This window comes from Delphinapterus leucas, chromosome 8 (genome assembly GCF_059928025.1).
Source record: "Delphinapterus leucas isolate spDelLeu-1000000601 "Yukka" chromosome 8, BTC_Dleu_Yukka2, whole genome shotgun sequence".
NCBI lineage: Eukaryota > Metazoa > Chordata > Mammalia > Artiodactyla > Monodontidae > Delphinapterus > Delphinapterus leucas.
This window is the reverse complement of record NC_143136.1, coordinates 63,604,992-63,625,176: the sequence shown is the minus strand read 5'-3', so window position 1 is coordinate 63,625,176 and position 20,185 is coordinate 63,604,992. Positions and strand designations below refer to the sequence as shown.

Sequence of the window (20,185 nt, the reverse complement as noted above, 5' to 3'; positions counted from 1 at the left end):
TAAAAAATGGGAGATGGATAACTCTGATTTATATATACAGAAATATACTGATGTTACAATAAAACACCCATAAGACCAAATCCTTGCCCTCGGTGAGCTATTGTCCTACTAGGATATGCAGCGTTCACTCATGACACCAGCTCTAACTAGGACTGTAGCCAAGTCATTTCACCTTGAGTGTGTGCTTTACATTTGTGGAGAAAGGAAGAGAAGACAACAGAGAAAGTCTTACTTGTCCTCCTGCCTTAGTATCGAAAAGGAGCTTGAAAGTGGAGGCTGCAGCTGTCAGAGTAACTCCACTGATTTTGCCTAATGTGATAGGAGAAAGAGCTATAGAGTAATGTTCTTGGCAAAAAAAAAGAAAAAGAACCTTCTATTTTAACTTTTGTGTTAAAATAAAGAGGTGATATTTAGTAGAAAGGAATGTGGTCTCTGGAATCAGATTGCCTGGATTTGAATCCCCAAATTCATTACTTGCTAACTGTTTTTTGTTTTTTGTTTTTTTTGCGGTACGCGGGCCTCTCACTGTTGTGGCCTCTCCCATTGCGGAGCACAGGCTCCGGATGCACAGGCTTAGAGGCCATGGCTCACGAGCCCAGCCGCTCCGCGACATGTGGGATCCACCTGGACCGGGGCACGAACCCGTGTCCCCTGCATCGGCCAGTGAGCCATGGCCGCTGAGCCTGCGCGTCCAGAGCCTGTGCTCTGCAACGGGAGAGGCCACAACAGAGAGAGGCCCGCATACCGCGAAAACAAACAAACAAACTAGAAAACAACTCCAGAAAGTTTCAAAAAGCAAAATTTGAATTTGCCGCGTACTAGCAACTATTTACATAGCATTTACATTGTATGAGGTATTCTAGAAATGATTTAAAGTATACAGGAGAATGTGTATAGGTTGTATGCAAATACTACACCATTTTATATAAGGGGTTTTAACATTCTTGGATTTTGTAATTTGATATTGATATTTGGAATCAATGCCCCATGGATTCTGAGGGACGACTGTATCTATATACAAAGTTTATACTAATTTATTTCAAAATATATTCTCATTTATCAAACTCCATAATTTCACTTTGTTTGTAATAATTTGCAAGATATAGTGGCATGTTTATATTAAGTATTAAATTTTATGAAAAACAGATATAAGCCCTACTTCACTCTTCTTTATGTATTTGATAAGCAATGATTTTTTTTTCTTACCTTAGATTATGGAACAGCTAAAATGGAAATGTCTCAAAATTAATAAATTCAATCAGAATCAAAGGAACTATATGCTATTTTTTTTGCGTCCTAACAAGGTATTTTAGTTTTTCACTCAATACAGTATTTTTTTTTTATTATTTAGACCATTCCAGAGTTGACTTTCTTTGATTCCAAATTCCTACTGTTTTGGGTCATGTAAAACATTGTTAGCAGCATTTGGCATGTCTTTTCCCTTTCCTATACATATTTTGCACAGTTTATGGAAATAGTTGATAAAATTATTTGATTAAGGACAATTTTGCTTAAAATAAAGCTAAGAGTAGAGAAGTCAAGGGGAGTACTCATACCATTAATAAAAATTCAGATGTCAATTTAGGAGCTATTTCTCGTCAGGCACTCTGTTTGCTGTCAGAAACACAAAGATAAGTAAGATTCAGTCGCGCCCACTTGGAACTCACAAGCAGGTCAGAGGTTTGTGGCTGTAATCAAAGACGAGGTAAGGAGGTAAGAAACACACCGTCAGAGAATTACAATGCTTTCAGTGTTGCGACATTGAGAAAAGGTGGCTTTTTGGTGTAACTAGCATTTGACACAAATCCCAAAGGAGGCATAGTGTTGCAGTACATGGACAGGATGAGTGGATAAGATGGAGAAGGGCGCCCGGATAATAACTGGTGACTTTAGTGGACAAGCTCAGTATTGTTTAAGTGCCCTGGTATTGAAAAGAATCCCCAATGCAGTCCTTCCCTGTTTCCAGTTTTGCAAGCAGCCAGTTTCTATTCATCAGGACAGAGCGTTCTCATCATGTGGTGTCCACGAATGGCCCCTCGGTCAGAAACACCATTTCAGTCGAATACACTGTCTTCAGTTTTCAGGTGTATAAAATCAGGAAGAGGCAGCAGAGCCTAACGCTTAAGAGCTGGGATGTTGAAGCCATGCTGCCTGGTTCGTAGTCCCCGTGCTCTCCCTCTCTAGCTGTGTGACCTTCGGGCAAGTCATTAAACCGCACTGTGCTTGTTTCCTCGTCTGAAAAAAACTAGGGATGATGTTAATAGGACCTACCTTGTTGTGTGGAATAGTTTCACTAAATGACTTTCTACTTGTAAAGTGCTTGGAACAGCTGCTAGCACAGAGCAAGCACTCCAGAAATGTTGTAAAGAAAATGGCCCATGTGCTACCTTCCTCTCTCTAGGATGGTGTGCTGAGTTGAGCCCAGGGGGCTGCTCTGGCTGTCTTTCTCTGCTTCTGTCTCCTCTATAGATTAGGACCTGCCACGTGGGTGACACCTGGCAGTAAGACACAAGACCTCAACGCTCTGATTCCCTGCTTTTATGGCACATTTTATTAGTCTTGATTTTCACAAAGAGCCCTTTCAGCCTTGTTGCATAAGGACAATAAACCAGATTCAGTGGGTGGTAGTTTTTACTAGCTTTCCATTCTAATTTTCAGGCCTGATGGATGTAAAAGATTTCCATGTCCAAATATATGTAGTGGGACACATCTAGGCAGAGAAATGCACGCGAATTCTGTGGAATTTGAGAGGGGGCTTTCGAGTCAGTGCTGCTCTAGGTTTGTGTCCTGGTTTTGCCACTTAGCAGCAGTGTGGACTTGGGCAAGCTAATCCCTAAGGCCTCTCTTCCCAATAGAGGTTCCTAGCAGAGTTGCTTCCTCGTCTGGAATCTTTCTGGGACTCTTCTGGTGATTCTGAGTATTCTCCACCCACAGCTTGGGACCCACAGCTCCTGGTTCTGCAGCCAGGCTCCAGAATGGGGTGGCTGTCCTCACTCCTGTTTTCTGTGTACTTTTGAGTTTATGCTTTCCTTAACAAAATTCCTCTTCTGCCTGTTTAGTGCTACATTCATAAAGCCACACAGGTAAATTCATGCATTCACATTGCCATCTTTAACCAGGCATCATCTTAAAGTTTCTAAAGAAACATTCTTTAACTATATTTCTCTTAGCATGACAAAGGTGTCTTTTTTTTAACTTAATTTAATTTATTTTTTTATACAGCAGGTTCTTATTAGTTATCCATTTTATACACATCAGTGTATACATGTCAATCCCAATCTCCCAATTCATCACACACACCCCCCCAAGGCTTTCCCCGCTTGGTGTCCATACGTTTGCGTTTGTTCTCTACATCTGTGTCTCTATTTCTTTTTGTTTGTTTGTTTGTTTGCGGTATGCAGACCTCTCACTGTTGTGGCCTCTCCCGTTGTGGAGCACAGGCTCCGGACACGCAGGCTCAGCAGCCATGGCTCACGGGCCCAGCCGCTCCACGGCATGTGGGATCTTCCCGGACCGGGGCACGAACCCGTGTCCGCTGCGTCAGCAGGCGGACTCTCAACCACTGTGCCACCAGGGAAGCCCCTGTATCTCTATTTCTGCCCTGCAAACCGGTTCATCTGTACCATTTTTCTAGGTTCCACATATATGCGTTAATATATGATATTTGTTTTTCTCTTTCTGACTTACTTCACTCTGTATGACAGTCTCTAGATTCGTCCACGTCTCTACAAATGACCCAATTTCGTTCCTTTTTATGGCTGAGTAATATTCCATTGCATATCTGTACCACATCTTCTTTAATGACAACGGTGTCTTTTAAAATTTCTCTGTAAGAATAAATTTAATGCTTCCCTTCTCCAATCCCTGCTTCCATTAATATAATCTGAGAGTTCATCCCTCGATTATTGTTGTTAAATATTTTGTATTAAACTGCCCCTTAAGAACAAGAGCATTTAATTGGGTAATGAAATTTAGGGCAATTAGTTATGTTGTTAACAATAGCCCTTTTATTCTAAAATTATACTTTTTGAATTCTTAATTTTTATTTGTATCTCGGTGGGTTAGAATTGACCAAAGTAATTTTTTAGTAATAGTTAAGGAGTAATGTATTTTCAGAGCTTTTGAATATGTGAGAATATTTTTCATATTTCTTTACAAATTAAAGGCAGTTTGGTTAGCAGTAGCTTTCTTTGATGGAACCTTCTCACCCTTCTGTAACTTCAGTGATGCAAAGGAGAATTTAAGACCACTGGACATTTGTTCCTTTGATGGTGACATATTTCATTTGATTTGTATGTTGACTTGTTTTTGTTTTCATGCATGGATATTGAAGGATTTCTTTTTAACCCTAAGATTCAAAATTTGTCAGACATATGTACACTACCAAATGTAAAATAGATAGCTAGTGGGAAGTAGCTGTATAGCACAGGGAGACAAGCTCGGTGCTTTGTGACCACCTAGAGGGGTGGGATAGGGAGGGTGGGAGGGAGATGCAAGAGGGAGGGCATATGGGGATGTATGTATATGTGTAGCTGATGCACTTTGTTATACAGCAGAAACTAACACAACACTGTAAAGCAATTATACTCCAATAAAGATGTTAAAAAATTTAAAAAACATTTGTCAGAATGTGGCTTTGAATAGATATTGTGTGGGATACAATTTGGTTCTTATTTCTTCTTTTCAGTCAGTTTTTTCTTTTTCAGTTGTGTGTTTGATTATTGCTTCTGTTTAAGTCTGTCACTTGTGTTTTCTCAGAAGCACCTATAATTAGACTTAGTTTTTCTGGTCCTCAGAGCTTGGGTCTTCTTTCGTCTATTGGTTCTTTTCTCCAGCCCTATGGGGGTGTTTATCCTCTACATCAATGTTTTAATTTTAAGCAGGATGTGTCTACATTGTTCTCCCCCATCCCCCTCATGTGGATAATATTCTGTCACTTCATTTTTTACAATCCTTGTATTGCTTCTTTGTTTCACTTATAATCTCTTTTTATCTTACCCAGTAGTCTTTTACTAATTTATGGCTTTCTAGTTCTGTTTTTAGGGGACGTATTTTTTTAGGGGACATACCTTAACAGCACCAAATACTTCCATAAAAATTACACCCCTCCCTCTAGGGAGTTAGTTTTAGGAGATGATTCTTTCTTTTGATCTTTAGCATGCTCTTTTCTTTCTGTATTTATGCAGTACTTACTAGTAGACCTGCGTTGACATTTAGTTCTTTTTTCGTTCCTGAATTTGGAAATATCCATCTAGACCTGCTCATAGAGAAGATGTATGGATTGACCTTGACCCCACTCTCTGTCCTCTTTTTTGCTGGTAAAGGTCCGCTTTTAGACCTCTGCCCTTGTAGCAGGTTGATGTTTGTAGGCCTTGGCCCACTTTCAATGGACCAGAAGAATCTCATGTAGAGCAGCTATCTCTGTTTCTTGTTCTCTGTCATTTATATGGATTATAAGAACTCCAACCTCCAGAATGTAACACCACCATGGATCATCTTTCCCCTTAGTCATCTTTTCTGTAACTGAAACTCCCAGGATGCTAAGTACTTCCTTTTTTTCTCACTCATCTTTTTTTTTTTTTTGCGGTACGCGGGACTCTCACTGCTGTGGCCTCTCCCATTGCGGAGCACAGGCTCCGGATGCACAGGCTCAGCGGCCACAGCTCACAGGCCCAGCCGCTCTGCGGCATGTGGGACCTTCCCGGACCGGGGCACGAACCCGTGTCCCCTGCAGGCGGACTCCCAACCACTGCGCCACCAGGGAAGCCCTCTCACTCATCTTTTGAACAGTCACTAATTGATGGGGTGGGGGGATTCTCCTGCTGCCTCAAAAAGTATCATTCATGATAGAGAGCTGTCTAGGTTTCTGACTGGCAGATTTTTGCATTTCTGTACAAATGGCAGAAAGTGGAGACAGGAAGATATACTAAGATTTTCCTACTTCCTTTTTTAACACCCATAGCTTGTTTCTTGTTGCCTCTAATTACATTTTTAAAATCTAATTGTATTCTTTTTTTCTGCTGTAAAATTCTCTGATTCTTGCAGTAGGCTGAAGGTAATTTCTTCCTTTTTTGTGGTTGCATGCACCTTTATTTACCTTTCTTTTCATAGATATTTTAGTGGGAGGTTGAGAGAGGCTGTATCAGGGGCTGGTAGCTAGACACCATTTAAAACTAATTTACATGAAACTACACAAATAAAAAAAGGACTTTCCGAATGTGGCAAAATGCTTGAAAATTTTGCTTCTGTAGATATTTTGTGGAAATAATGTCTGCCTTATAGATATTCATCACAGGTTGTTATTCAAATGATGGAGGCATTCATGTTCCTGTAATACAACCTATGTCTTATGAAAGCGGGGTTATTTTATGAAAGAAAATGTAGTTACATGAGTGATTGTAGGGATTTCAGTGACTTCCATAAAGTTTTTTGTTATCCATAAAAACTGCCTGATCTGAGTGTCTTAGAGCTGAAACAGCTGTTATAAATCATTTAATCTAGGAGTTGCAAATTCAGTTGTCTTCAGGGGCCAGAAAAATGACTTGCAAATGCGTGAAGTAGGTTGGTTTAATACAATCAGGAGTGGGAGGGACTCGAGAGAAGTGGAGATTACTTGTTCCACCAAATCTTTAGGCCATCAATACATCAAAACAGTGTAAATATCAAAAACAGTATAATAGGGCTTCCCTGGCGGTGCAGTGGTTGGGAGTCCGCCTGCCGATGCAGGGACACGGACGGGTTCGTGCCCCGGTCCGGGAAGATCCCACATGCCGCGGAGCGGCTGGGCCCGTGAGCCATGGCCGCTGAGCCTGCGCGTCTGAGCCTGTGCTCCGCAATAGCGGAGGCCACAACGGTGAGAGGCCCGCGTACTGCAAAAAAAAACACACAAAAAACCCAGTATAATATAAACCCACTCTCCCATTATAGAGATGGAACTGAGGTCAAGGGATATTAGTAGATTTGCTCGAAGTTAGGAGAATCTATGTATCTCGACCAGAACCAGCTATATAATTTGCAGGGCCCAATGCAAAATAAAATATGGGGCCCCTTGTTCAACAATTATTAAGAATTTCGAGATAGTGACAGCAAAACATTAAACCAAGCATGGGGCCCTGTGTAACTGCACAAGTTACACACCCTTGGAGCCATCCCTGGTCTTAACTTCTGATTTAGAATTTGTACATCCCAACAGAAGGAAGCACACAGATACTTTCACCCATAACCACCAAAAATTGATAATGGAGATGGGGTTAAAATTAAGTCCTTGACATATATACACTACCCAAACGTAAGGTAGATAGCTAGTGGGAAGCAACCACATAGCACAGGGAGATCAGCTCGGTGCTTTGTGACCGCCTGGAGGGATGGGATAGGGAGGGTGGGAGGGAGACGCAAGAGGGAAGAGATATGGGAACATATGTATATGTATAACTAATTCACTTTGTTATAAAGCAGAAACTAACACACCTTTGTAAAGCAATTATACCCCAATAAAGATGTAAAAAAAATATATATCAATAATAAAAAAAAAGGATAATACCAAAAAAAAAATTAAGTCCTTGACTTTGATACTGCAGTATATGAACTGCCCTTTCTTACAAGAGGGCTTTTGTAAGAGGTTTTAGAATCGTTGCTTTTTGTTCCTTCTTGAATTCAGGCTTTATAGATGATTAGTTGATGATTTTCAACCCTGCAGTTCAAAGCTCTTCTCTCAGTGTTAGTTCTGACGTGAATTCCAGCATATTTGAATACGAGACTTTATATAAAGACTTTATATAACTTATATACATAGTGTGTGTATATATACGGTTACTACGAAAAACCTCTTACCCTGGTACTCAATTCCCGATTTTACTTCTTATATTTTCTGAGTGTGAATAGCTGTGCCTTTAAAAACTGATTCATTTCACTAAATAGCATTCCTGAGGTCATGCTGTTCATGGTACCTTGGGTTACAAGTTGTAAATGAACACAAAGGAGAACGAGACTAGTCAACTTTAATTTGTCAGGAGGCAAATTGCTTTTTGTGTTTGCAAAGTCTCGTATTTTAAAAGACTTAAACATTCAATTCATTTGTCATTGAAAGAGAACTTAAAATTTTTTCCTCATTAAAAAAGTGAATGTCGGGCTTCCCTGGTGGCGCGGTGGTTGAGAGTCCGCCTGCCGATGCAGGGGACACGGGTTCGTGCCCCGGTCCGGGAAGATCCCACATGCCGCGGAGCGGCTGTGCCCGCGGGCCATGGCCGCTGGGCCTGCGCGGCCGGAGCCTGTGCTCCGCAACGGGAGAGGCCACAACAGTGAGAGGCCCGCGTACCGCAAAAAAAAAAAAAAAAAAAGTGAATGTCTAACAGGTAGACATAGAGTTTGGGATGGTATAAGGTTGTTGTTAACAGTTGCACATCAGATGAATGATTTGGATTCCAAATGGGTTCCCTTAGCAATATCCAGAAAGATGCCAATAAAAATTTGTTAAAAGATGAAGGAAAAATATGTTACCTGATTTTAAAATATTATACCTTTTATTTTTAAAACAAATATGAACAGAAGTTAAGTCATTTACTTAATATCTGAAACAGGCAAAGAATTCAAAGCTATCTTATATACCTTCATGTTTGTAAAATCTGTTCGTTCATGAGCGATGAACAAGAGGAAATTCACATGTTGGTAGAAGAGAAGATGGGTAAATACAATAACTGAGTGAAAGAAAATTTTTTATGAATATAATTATTAATATGTTAAATATTTGCAGCATGCCATGCACATAAGTGTATGTGTTTAGCCAGAAATGAAATCGCTCATTAAGTTTAATCCCTGGTTGGGGCAGAGGTGTGTGTAGGGGGGGTTCATTTAACGGACTTTTTCCACTCACGTGTTTCAGAATGTGCTGTGAAATATTTAAATTGAATATCATAGAATTTTTTTTAAACTTTCCACAGGTGGAAATTTTCATTTGGCCTTTATGTATTTACCTATGGAGTCCGGTTCCTGAAAAAGGTAGGCTCTGTCAAGTTACTTTATGTAATTCTTATGTAAATGTAAGCCTCTAACTCATTTTTTATGTTGTGGCAGTAGTAGAATTGTAAACAATCATAACACACTTGCTAAGAATTATTTGTACATTTTTCTTTGATTTATAAAAATATTGGCCGTTCATCCTTTGTAGTAAACAACTTTCAGGCATCTGCCGAAAATAACTTTTGAAAATAATTTGTTTTTCCAGTGATAGATGTTACTAAGTCTATTGACCACGCTAGTTGGTTATTTGCTACCTATGGGCATTAGAACCTTATGAAATCCATCTCAGGCTTGGAAAGAATTTAGAGTTTCCACATCACACAACTTGAAAAAATCACTTTTGGCATTTTGTGTTATCACTGTAGCCTTTATCAGTAGAAATTAGAGTTTAGTGTCTTGCAAAGCTACCAACAGGGTCACACCAACTGCCAGTGGAAAATTCAATTCCTTTTATAGGCTGTGTTCCCTGGCTGCTGTGTTGCTTTTCTGCATGAACAAAGGCACCTTTACCTATGAAAGCAATTCTTTGAGGGCGTCATAGTCTTTTTCTTCTTGATTTCAGTGCTTAATGGCACTAGTAACAAGTTAGGCTGCTTAACTTCAAGTCTCACGAAGACGTTCTCACAGTCATGCCATAGTGAGTTGGGAGAAAATGGGAAATTATTTTTTAAAATGTTTTACGGTATTACCCTTTAAAGTGATATCAGTGTTATCTTTATTTAGCAAAAAAATTTTTTCAAACTGGGGCATTGGGCCAAGTGGCACACCTTACTAGTAAATTCTCATGTAAATGTTGATATGAAAATTGCAAATACGTTTTCATTTTTCAAGTCTGAGTTGTAAGATATTGTCCACCCGTGGCAAATTCTATTATAAATAATAGTTGTTTCCCAATATCATATTTTCCTAGAGGAAATAATTCTTTTTACTTGTTGTCTTTTCCTTTAGTAACTGCACTTATTTTTCACTTAATAAGACTACATGGCCCAGAGGTCACTTGAATAGATTTAAAAGAATGAACTTCACTCTGTGAGATTTCTAAGTATGAAGACATTCTCAACTGGGGTAAATAAATGTGGTGGAAAGTGCTTATTTTGGAACCCTACTGTTCTAGTTTTCAGATTTATGTATCTAGGGGAAAAAATAGAAAGAATGGCTGTAGAGCTTTTATGCTTCCAACTTGACTACCTTGGAAGAGGAAATAGCTTTGGATGGAATTTCAGCTGACATGGGAGAGCTGGGCTTCATGGGAATGTCGAGTTGCTAACTGAGGTCATGGTTTGGAATTCACGTCGGGTTCTGTTGGTGAAGGGCTTTGATGGTGAGCAAGGAGAGATGGTGAAAGCCAGGAGCACTTCTTTGCTCTTGTGCCTAGATCTGCAGGATGTGGTCTCTTTTAAAAGCTTTCATTCAGCAAGCCTGGCCATCTGTCATCAGAACAGGAAACGCTTTGACACTTAGCTCTGCTTCATTCCGTCCCTACACAGACTGAATGGAACGAGAGTAGTTTTCATCCCCTAGTCCTCCGTGGCTCTGTAGAAGGCAGTAAAAGGGCTTGTCAATAGAATGTTTGCCTGGAAATCATTGTTCCTTAAACTGTAACAGTTTCCTTTCAGCTGCCTCTAGATATAACAAATGCTTAAAAATGAAAGGAGAAATAGATGTTGTTCTTCTTGTTGGATTAATTTGTACTTGGGGTTTCTTCCTTTGATACTCTCTAAGAAGCACTCAGTTTTGGATGAGCTGTACGGTTTAGTGTTTAGTCATACTGCGAGATAGAAAAGTGTACATAGACTCCATATGAGCTAACTGGGAAGGACTTCATAAGCTAGCTTGTCCAGCTCTTTCATTTCACAGCCGAGGAGGCAGAAGTCCAGAGAGGGTAGATGGCATTCCACAGGTCATACAGTGAGTTTATGAAAGGGCTGAATCTCAAGTGAAACGCACACTGCTATCTCTTATTCTAGTACTTTCCCCACTTTACCAGCCCACCTTAACCTCATGACTTCCTTTAGTTAAGTTAGCAAACTTAACCTAATATCGTTGTTGTTTCTGTTTTGAACTTTAAATACTTACCTTAACGGATATTTAAAATATATTTCTGTTAACTTGTTGGAATGGACAATATATTTGCCCGTCTAACCAAAAGGAAAAGAAATTATTATGAAGGCAGCACCAGAAATAGTCCAAACAAGGTAATTCCAATTTTCACAATACCCTGAATGTTTTAAGATAAAATAGCAGGGTAGTGGGGACCAATTTTAAAATATCAAAGGCCACAGCTGCTTCTTATTCCCAGCATCCAAAATGTGGATCATTACATGTGCTGTTAGAAAAATACCTAGGCAACTTGCACTGTCCAATTTTCTTCTGCTTTTAGGTCAAATGAATCTGATGCATCTCATCTTCTAGGGTGTATTAAGTAACCTTGAGTGCCCTTTCTACCCTGAAATTCTGTGCTCCCGTTAAAGAGGTATTTACCAAATGCAAAGTACCACGCACCCATGATAGAGAATCTTAAAAAATAAAAAAACAAATCAATGAATAAAAATTTTTGAAAACCATAGAACTTTAGATGGCAAAGTTATCATGCCTCTCATCGAAATACCTCATTTTATAGACGAGGCTATGAGGTATCAATCTCTAGTATAAGAATAGCTTGAGTTTTCTCTGCCATATTCAAATACATTCAGGCTGAATACTTAAATTTTATTAAACGCTGTTAACCTTTCCAATTTGAATTGGCTTAATCCTGTGGGGAGAACGCATATATTTTCCTGGGTTTACCAAGTCATCGTAGATTTTCAGTGTATATATATGACCGATTTAAGTGCCCTCAGTTTAAAAATATTCTTTGTATTGAGAAATAAGGCAGTTGAGAGTTTTTAAATACATGTAAACTAGGTTTATGTCAGTACACACTTGTGCTGTCTTAGTCTGAGCCCTCTGAGAAACAGACACCAAGATGAGATTAAATGTGTAAGAAATTGATTAGGGGAAGTGTCTGTAAGAGAAAATGGGGAGGGAGTTGGCCAGGAGGCTGGAAGAGCCTTCAGACCACAATGTATTTCTGACTATGTGTGCGGGAGAGAGGGAAAGAAGGAAAGTGTGGGTGAGCCTCTAAGACTGCTTGCTGTGCCTTTCTAAGAAAAATTCAGTCAGGCCACTGGGCAGTCCTGGAGCCACAGTTGATCATCAAAGGAGACCTGTGTCTCCAAGAAATGGGCTTGCTGTAGTATTCCTGTTGTGCTCAGTCATAGGCGCAGCAGGGCCTTCATGCAAATACTGCTGTGGATTTTACTGCACAGCAGCGGGGCCCTGAGTCAGCCACACTCCCACCAGTACGAGATCTAACAGGTGCATGCTCATGGTTGCCATGTGTGCTTAATTTTTAAAATATTCCAGCTTTTCTTCAGAAAGGATACATCATGGAATAAGACCTTATGCCACATAGAAATGGTTTTCATATGCAAGGTATCTAGAAGCATAGAGAAATATTTATCTATTGTCCTTTTTTTAAATTTTATTTTATTATTTTTTAATATGGCAGGTTCTTATTAGTTGTCTATTTTATACATATTAGTGTATACATGTCAATCCCAATCTCCCAATTCATCCCACCACTACCACCCCCACCGCTTTCCCCCCTTGGTGTCCATACATTTGTTCTCTACATCTTTGTCTCTATTTCCGCCTTGCCTTTTTATCATTTTATTTACTGTGTGTTGATTTCCCCTCCATTATGTCATAATTCCTGTAGTTGATGTGTGAATGTATCTTTGGAGCAAGACACAGTCTGACTTCACACATGAGTTGTCTCAGGGTCCCGGGCACTTACCTCCCTCTTGTACTGATCCAGTTTGGGTGATAAGTTATGTGGTCATCCTATGAATAGTTCTGTAATAAAGGATGAAATAATTGGCCCCATATTTTCAGACACCCTGTAAAGAAAGCATGTTTGTGTGTCATGTATATGAAATCAACAAAATGTTTTCTGTAGTTTCATGATGACAGATAAGAGGATGAGCCTCATTTATGGTGAGGGGCTAACAGGTGTACATATATGTCGTCTTTGCTTTCTCAGCTCCGAGCCCCCTTTACAGATAGCAGTTAACTCTGATGATGGAAGTAGACCCTAGAAGGCATTGATCTTACAGACATGTCACTGAACTATTAAGTAAAGTCATTGTTGGGTTAGTAGGAAATATTTAAATAGCTGAAAGACATAAGCCTGTCTCAATAGTCTGCTCCTGTAATTGCTGACACAAGTGACCCTTAGCCCCATGAATATGATTAACAGAGACAAGTACTTTCATGGAGGAAGACCCAGAATTACTTCAGGTGCTCTGAAGTCCCAGAGCACAAGGTACTCATACAGAGTAACACATTTTTCTAGGTCTTGAAAGGGACCATATGTCAAGCCTTTAAAAATAGAGTAAGTTATCTCTCATTTACTGTTACCTTTTTTTCTCGTTTGTAGATGGAAGTTTATATTGAGTGGAGTTCTTTGAATACTTTTCTTTGGGTTCCTTTACTTATTTTTTAAACCTATAGTGTCACAGGAAGGTCATTAGATATATGTGCAATTGGGACTTAGGTAAATATTTTTTTCCATGTAATCTACATGTTAGGCTAATATATTTCCAACTTTTTGACCATATGGTGCATTTTATATCATAGTTTTGTACACATGCATGTGTATGATTAAAATAAAGGTTACTCAAAATATATCTATACCTAACCTCTGTATCAGTTGGGGTCCACGTTAGGAGACAAACTACAGGAGTGATTCTTGGGGCGACTGTAATGTGAAGAATCATTCACCAGGAGGGAGCCACCAAGACTATGTTACTCAGAGCAATCGATCTGCTGTTTGCTACCTGTCTGCCATGAGATAAGGAGCTTGACTTGAATGTAAATCAACTCACTGCTTCTTTTTTGGAGAGTCTACCTCTGAAGGAAAGTCAGCTGAAATGAACAGCGCTCTTCACGATATAGTTAATTGACATTCTAATGAAACAGTAACAAACGCTTCAAGGACTGGCACTCATCTGCCCACAGCATTTTGATCAGCGCTGCACTGAGGTATCATGGACGTGGTAATGGCAGGAAGAGGCTACGGCTCTGAGGATGGGGGCTTATAGGAAGAGGCTGGAGCTATTGGAACCTAGATGCTCCAAGGAGGAGCCGTGGAGCTGGACAAGAAAGCGCTGACCAGCTGGTATGTCTCAGAAACCACAATGAGGCTGGTTCTGAGAATGAGGAAAAAGGGCAAGCAGCTGCCACCACTGGGATGAACTGTCCCTGCTGGGCTGCAGATGCATTGCTGGAGGGCCCAGTTGGGGTGGGGCTGAGGGAGTGCTGGTAAGAATGGGAAGCAAAACAGAGAGGAGCACATTGGAGCTTCCTCTTGCAGTCTTCCCCCTCCCTCTAGTGCCTTCCTGGAGTCAGAACTCAGCAAGGGACTAGCTCCTTGGAGCCAGCTCAAGTGTCTCCACAAGATCTTTTTTTTTAACATCTTTATTGGAGTATAATTGCTTTACAATGGTGTGTGAGTTTCTTCTGTACAACAAAGTGAATCAGCTATACATATACATATATCCCCATATCTCTTCCCTCTTGCGTCTCCCTCCCTCCCACCCTCCCTATCCCACCCCTCTAGGTGGTCACAAAGCACCGACTGATCTCCCTGTGCTATGGAGCTGCTTCCCACTAGCTATCTATTTTACGTTTGGTAGTGTATATATGTCCATGCCACTCTCTCACTTCGTCCCAGCTTCCCCTTCCCCCCACCCTGTGTCCTCAAGTCCATTCGCTACCTCGCGTCTTTATACCTGTCCTGCCCTTAGGTTCTTCAGAACCTTTTTTTTTTTTTTTTTAGATTCCATATATATGTGTATTTGGTATTTGTTTTTCTCTTTCTGACTTCACTCTGTATGACAGACTCTAGGTCCATCCGCCTCACTACAAATAACTCAATTTCGTTCCTTTTTATGGCTGAGTAATATTCCATTGTATATATGTGCTACATCTTCTTTATCCATTCATCTGTCAGTGGACACTTAGGTTGCTTCTATGTCCTGGCTATTGTAAATAGAGCTGCAATGAACATTGTGGTACATGACTCTTTTTGAATTATGGTTTTCTCAGGGTATAGGCCCAGTAGTGGGATTGCTGGGTCATATGGTAGTTCTATTTTTAGTTTTTCAAGGAAGCTCCATACTGTTCTCCATAGTGGCTGTATCAATTTACATTCCCACCAACAGTGCAAGAGGGTTCCCTTTTCTCCACACCCTCTACAGCATTTATTTATTTTTTGACGATGACCATTCTGACTGGTGTGAGGTGATATCTCATTGCAGTTTTGATTTGCATTTCTCTAATGATTAGTGATGTTGAGCTTCCTTTCATGTGCTTATTGGCAAGCTGTATATCTTCTTTGGAGAAATGTCTGTTTAGGTCTTCTGCCCAGTTTTGGATTGGGTTGTTTGTTTTTTTGATATTGAGCTGCATGAGCTGCCTGTAAATTTTGGAGATGAATCCTTTGTCAGTTGCTTCATTTGCAAATATTTTCTCCCATTCTGAGGGTTGTCTTTTCGTCTTGTTTTATGTTTTCCTTTGCTATGCAAAAGCTTTTAAGTTTCATTAGTTCCCATTTGTTTATTTTTGTTTTTATTTCCATTTATCTAGGAGGTGGGTCAAAAAGGATCTTGCTGTGATTTATGTCATATAGAGTGTTCTGCCTATGTTTTCCTCTGAGAGTTTTATAGTGTCTGGCCTTAAATTTAGGTCTTTAATCCATTTTGAGTTTATTTTTGTGTATGGTGTTAGGGAGTTTTCTAATTTCATTCTTTTACATGAAGCTGTCCAGTTTTCCCAGCACCACATATTGAAGAGACTGTCTTTTCTCCATTGTATATTCTTGCCTCCTTTTTCAAAAATATGGTGACCATATGTGTGTGGGTTTATCTCTGGGCTTTCTATCCTGTTCCATTGGTCCATTGGTCTATGGCCAGTACCATACTGTCTTGATTACTGTAGCTTTGTAGTGTAGTCTGAAGTCTGTGAGCCTGATTCCTCCAGCTCCGTTTTTCATTCTCAAGATTGCTTTGGCTATTCGGGGTCTTTTGTGTTTCCATACAAATTGTGAACTTTTTTGTTCTAGTTCTGTGAAAAATGACATTGGTAGTTTGATGGGGATTGCACTGAATCTGTAGATTGCTTTGGGTAGTATAGTCATTTTCACAATGTTGATTCTTCCAGTCCAAAAACATGGTATATCTCTCCATCTGTTTGTATCATCTTTAATTTCTTTCATCAGTGTCTTACAGTTTTCTGCATACAGGCCTTTTGTCTCCCTAGGTAGGTATATTCCTAGGTATTTTATTCTTTTTGTTGCAATGGTAAATGGGAGTGTGTCCTTAATTTCTCATCATTAGTGTATAGGAATGCAAGAGATTTCTGTGCATTAATTTTGTATCCTGCTGCTTTACCAAATTCATTGGTTAGCTCTAGTAGTTTTTTGGTAGCATTGTTAGGATTCTCTATGTATAGTATCATGTCATCTGCAAACAGTGACAGCTTTACTTCTTCTTTTCTGATTTGGACTCCTTTTATTTTTCTTCTCTGATTGCTGTGGCTAAAACTTCCAAAACTATGTTGAATAACAGTGGTGAGAGTGGACAACCTTTTCTTATTCCTGATATTAGAGGAAATGGTTTCAGTTTTTCACCATTGAGGCCGATGGTGGCTGTGAGTTTGTCATATATGGCATTTATTATGTTGAGGTAAGTTTCCCCTATGCCTATTTTCTGGAGGGTTTTTATCATAAATGGGTGTTGAATTTTGTCAAAAGCTTTTTCTGCTTCTATTGAGATGTATCCACAATATCTTAATAACTAGCCCAAACTTCCCATTATGCTGCATTCTGTGATGTACTCTGACAACTTAACTGTAATTTATTGTATTACATTTTAAAACTATGCAAATCGCCACTTATTATGTTGACTTCATAGCTAACTAGGGGTGAAAACACTTTTGATGAATTGACTTGCCTGAGGCAAAAATCGCAGCCAGTCTTGTGGTCTTTAAAATTTCTAGGTTGGTTAAAAAAAAAAAAGTATTAGCAAACAAGTTTCAAAAATCTAGCAGTTCAAGGAATATTTTAAATTTTTATTAGTAAATTTACCTAACTAAGAAATACAAGTCATATCACTATGGGAGAACATTAAGTTAGAGGTCAGGATTGAAGTTTCAGTCTCTGTTCTGCCTGTTGTGCTTAATAGGACCTTTGCTCCCTGAAACCTCATTTTTTTCATGTGTGAAATGGGAAGATGATGCTTGCCCTGGCTTCCTCGGCTTGTGTGTAGGAGTGCTGTGAAGCTATACTGTACTTGGAAAATGTAAGGCATAACACTAATTAGTACTGATTTAGAGGGGGCTCTGTTGAGAACAATGAATGCCTATGTGTCCTGCAGTGCTTTGACATGAAGCTTTTAAATATTGTGCTGCTGGCGCCACCTAGTCCAGTGAGATCCTTTGTCATGACCATGCTTTGATGCTTGCAAATAAGTAAATGTGCTTCCTGGAATGGAAATTGTCTGGTGTGACCTGAGGAAATTGTCCTTCAAGGCTTCTCCTTACTGTATCTGCCTTTTCCCCTTCTACCTACATCTATCCTCTTGAATATTTTTTGATTCCATCATACCTTTCCTTTGCCCTTCTGTGTTGACTTGTGGCTGGTATCCTATCTGAAGGGAACATCCTGAGGCCAGGGAGAAACTGAGGGTAATGTGATTCAGTGAGGACACTGAAGAAGGAGCCAGAAGACCTGGCATTAATCAGTTTTGCAACCTTAGGCAAGTTACTCAGTCTCTCTGGGAGTGAATCGCTACATCTCTAAAATCAGTAATGTAGACTACGTAACTATTTTTATTATTTTTCATTTGAGTATTTTTTAATATATATATAATGTAACATTTAAAAAACTCTTACCCCATAATTCAGTGAAGATTTGAAATAGCTGATCATATGGCAAGCTGGTACCTGTTTAGAAAGCAAAATAGCGATATAGAAGAATCACCTTAAGTATGTTCATATACTGTGACTCAGCAATTCAACTCCTATGAATTATCCTGAGGAACAAATTATATGGAAGCAAAAAATATACATGTATAAAGTTATTATTGCAACTTAAAGAAATGCATATGTATATATATACAGATACATTTGCATGCAAATTATAGCAAATCCAAAATAGAATGTAAAACAATCCTAATGTCTAATATTAGAATTGTTTAAATTGTTATCAAAGTGGCAAAATAGCATGCAACTACTTAAAAATAATAACTAAAAATTACTATATTATTTATAGTTCTAGTAAAATATTTAGTAGAACTTTACATGAAAATGAGTAACAAACTCATTTGTACATTTTGCTGTGATAATCATATATATATAGCAAATGGAATGTAATAGGTAAAAATGTTAAGATTCCTTTTAGAGAGGAACTGTGGATGGTTAATTTTTTTCAAATATCTTTATTAGTTTCTTTTTTATTAAAAAAGTTAACCCTGGGCTTCCCTGGTGGCGCAGTGGTTGAGAGTCCGCCTGCCGATGAAGGGGACACGGGTTCATGCCTCGGTTCGGGAAGATCCCGCGTGCCGCGGAGTGTCTGGGCCCGTGAGCCATGGCCGCTGAGCCTGCACGTCCGGAGCCTGTGCTCCGCAATGGGAGGGGCCACAGCAGCGAGAGGCCCGCATACCGCAAAAAAAAAAAAAAAAAAAGTTAACCCTAAGATGTAGGAATTAGGGTGGAAATGATTATGCATAATTTATGAAATTGTGGGTTATGAGAGAGTTTGTAGTTGTAACTTTTAAAAAGGAGAACTTTTGTTTAAGTTGAATTTCATTTAAGTGGCAAAGACATACAGAAGTTTCATCAAAAAGACTCCATCTGTTCCCATTTGCCTAGTCCTCACAGCCCTAATCCCTGGATTTTCTCTTCGGGGTTCCCTGAGCTCTTATTGCCCATAATGCCCCAGAATGGCCCTAGCATAGACTTTCTAAGGAACTTTTTTAGTCTCCAGTGGGATTCTGGTAAGATTTAAGCTCTTTTTCAGATTTACATGGCCTATATTAGATAATAACCTGGAATTCTTCTCCGTATAGTACTTTAAAAAACTCTCGCAGTGAAAGTCCCACCTCCTTTGGAGTGGGGTAGTGCCTTGAAAACACTCTTGGCTTAGTGCATAGCCAGCATGAAATTTTGCATCACTGATAATAATCATCATAATGATAGCTATACTGTGCTGAGCACTCACTGTGGGCCAGGCATTAGGTTGATCACTTAGCATTCATTTCTCATGTGTTATACAGTGTGACTTCTCATCCTTATGCATGAAGAAACCAAGACTAACAAAGGTTCAGTAATGTGTCCGAGGTCACATAGCTAGTCAGTGGCAGGGCTGAGATTTAAATCCAGGTATATTTGGCCATATAGTCTACTTGTATCCAGGCTTAATTACTCACTGAGTAGATCTTCTGGGTTGACGAGGATTAACCAGTGACCAAGGAAAAGCAAAGGCTCCGTCTTTGAACTGTATTCATATTCAGAGCACAGAGTTAAATTTAGCGATTACATTCAGAAGGTCCAAATTAAGCATCATATTTGCTTCATTTTTCTGCTTTCAAATGAACTCACTTCGGCAAAGTCAAGAATTGGTGGCTTGCTGTATTCTTAGTATTTTTGGATCTTATTAGAAACTGTCTACTAATTTTCCAACTGGGTGTAGTTGTCCCTTTTTATACAAACAAATAATGTAATTATGCCATAGAATTTATTCTCTCCCTTTATGATGCTTAGTTTCTGCAATGTGACTAGCAAACTGTTAATACACTATTCATAGTAAGAACTTGGTTGGGACAACTCAGTGTTTTCTGTAGCTTGGGAAATGTGAAATTGTTCATTGCCTAGAATAAATTAAAACTTGTTCAGATGATAAAACCATTTCATCAGCCCTGAGGTTATAGCTTATAGCTTTTAATTTAATGAGATGGCAATAGTTTGATTTTGGTTGTGTAAACTTTCCGTAAAGAGCATCAAGAAGCCTTTTACCCACGTTTTCGCTTTGTGTTCAGGCTTTGTCTTGAGAGAAGGTCATTTCACACCC

General features: G+C 39.4%; 1 protein-coding gene across 7 annotated transcripts in view; it reads left to right on the top strand.

Moving 5' to 3' along the window:
- The window catches only part of CERS6 (ceramide synthase 6), a 322,733-nt gene that overhangs the window by 169,795 nt on the left and 132,753 nt on the right, over positions 1–20,185 (top strand). For all 7 annotated transcript variants that reach the window (XM_089916722.1, XM_089916721.1, XM_022569957.2 and 4 more), the window contains one exon: positions 8,937–8,994. In XM_089916722.1, coding sequence (XP_089772848.1) covers positions 8,937–8,994 — 58 coding nt within the window. The remainder of the gene's footprint in view (positions 1–8,936; positions 8,995–20,185) is intronic.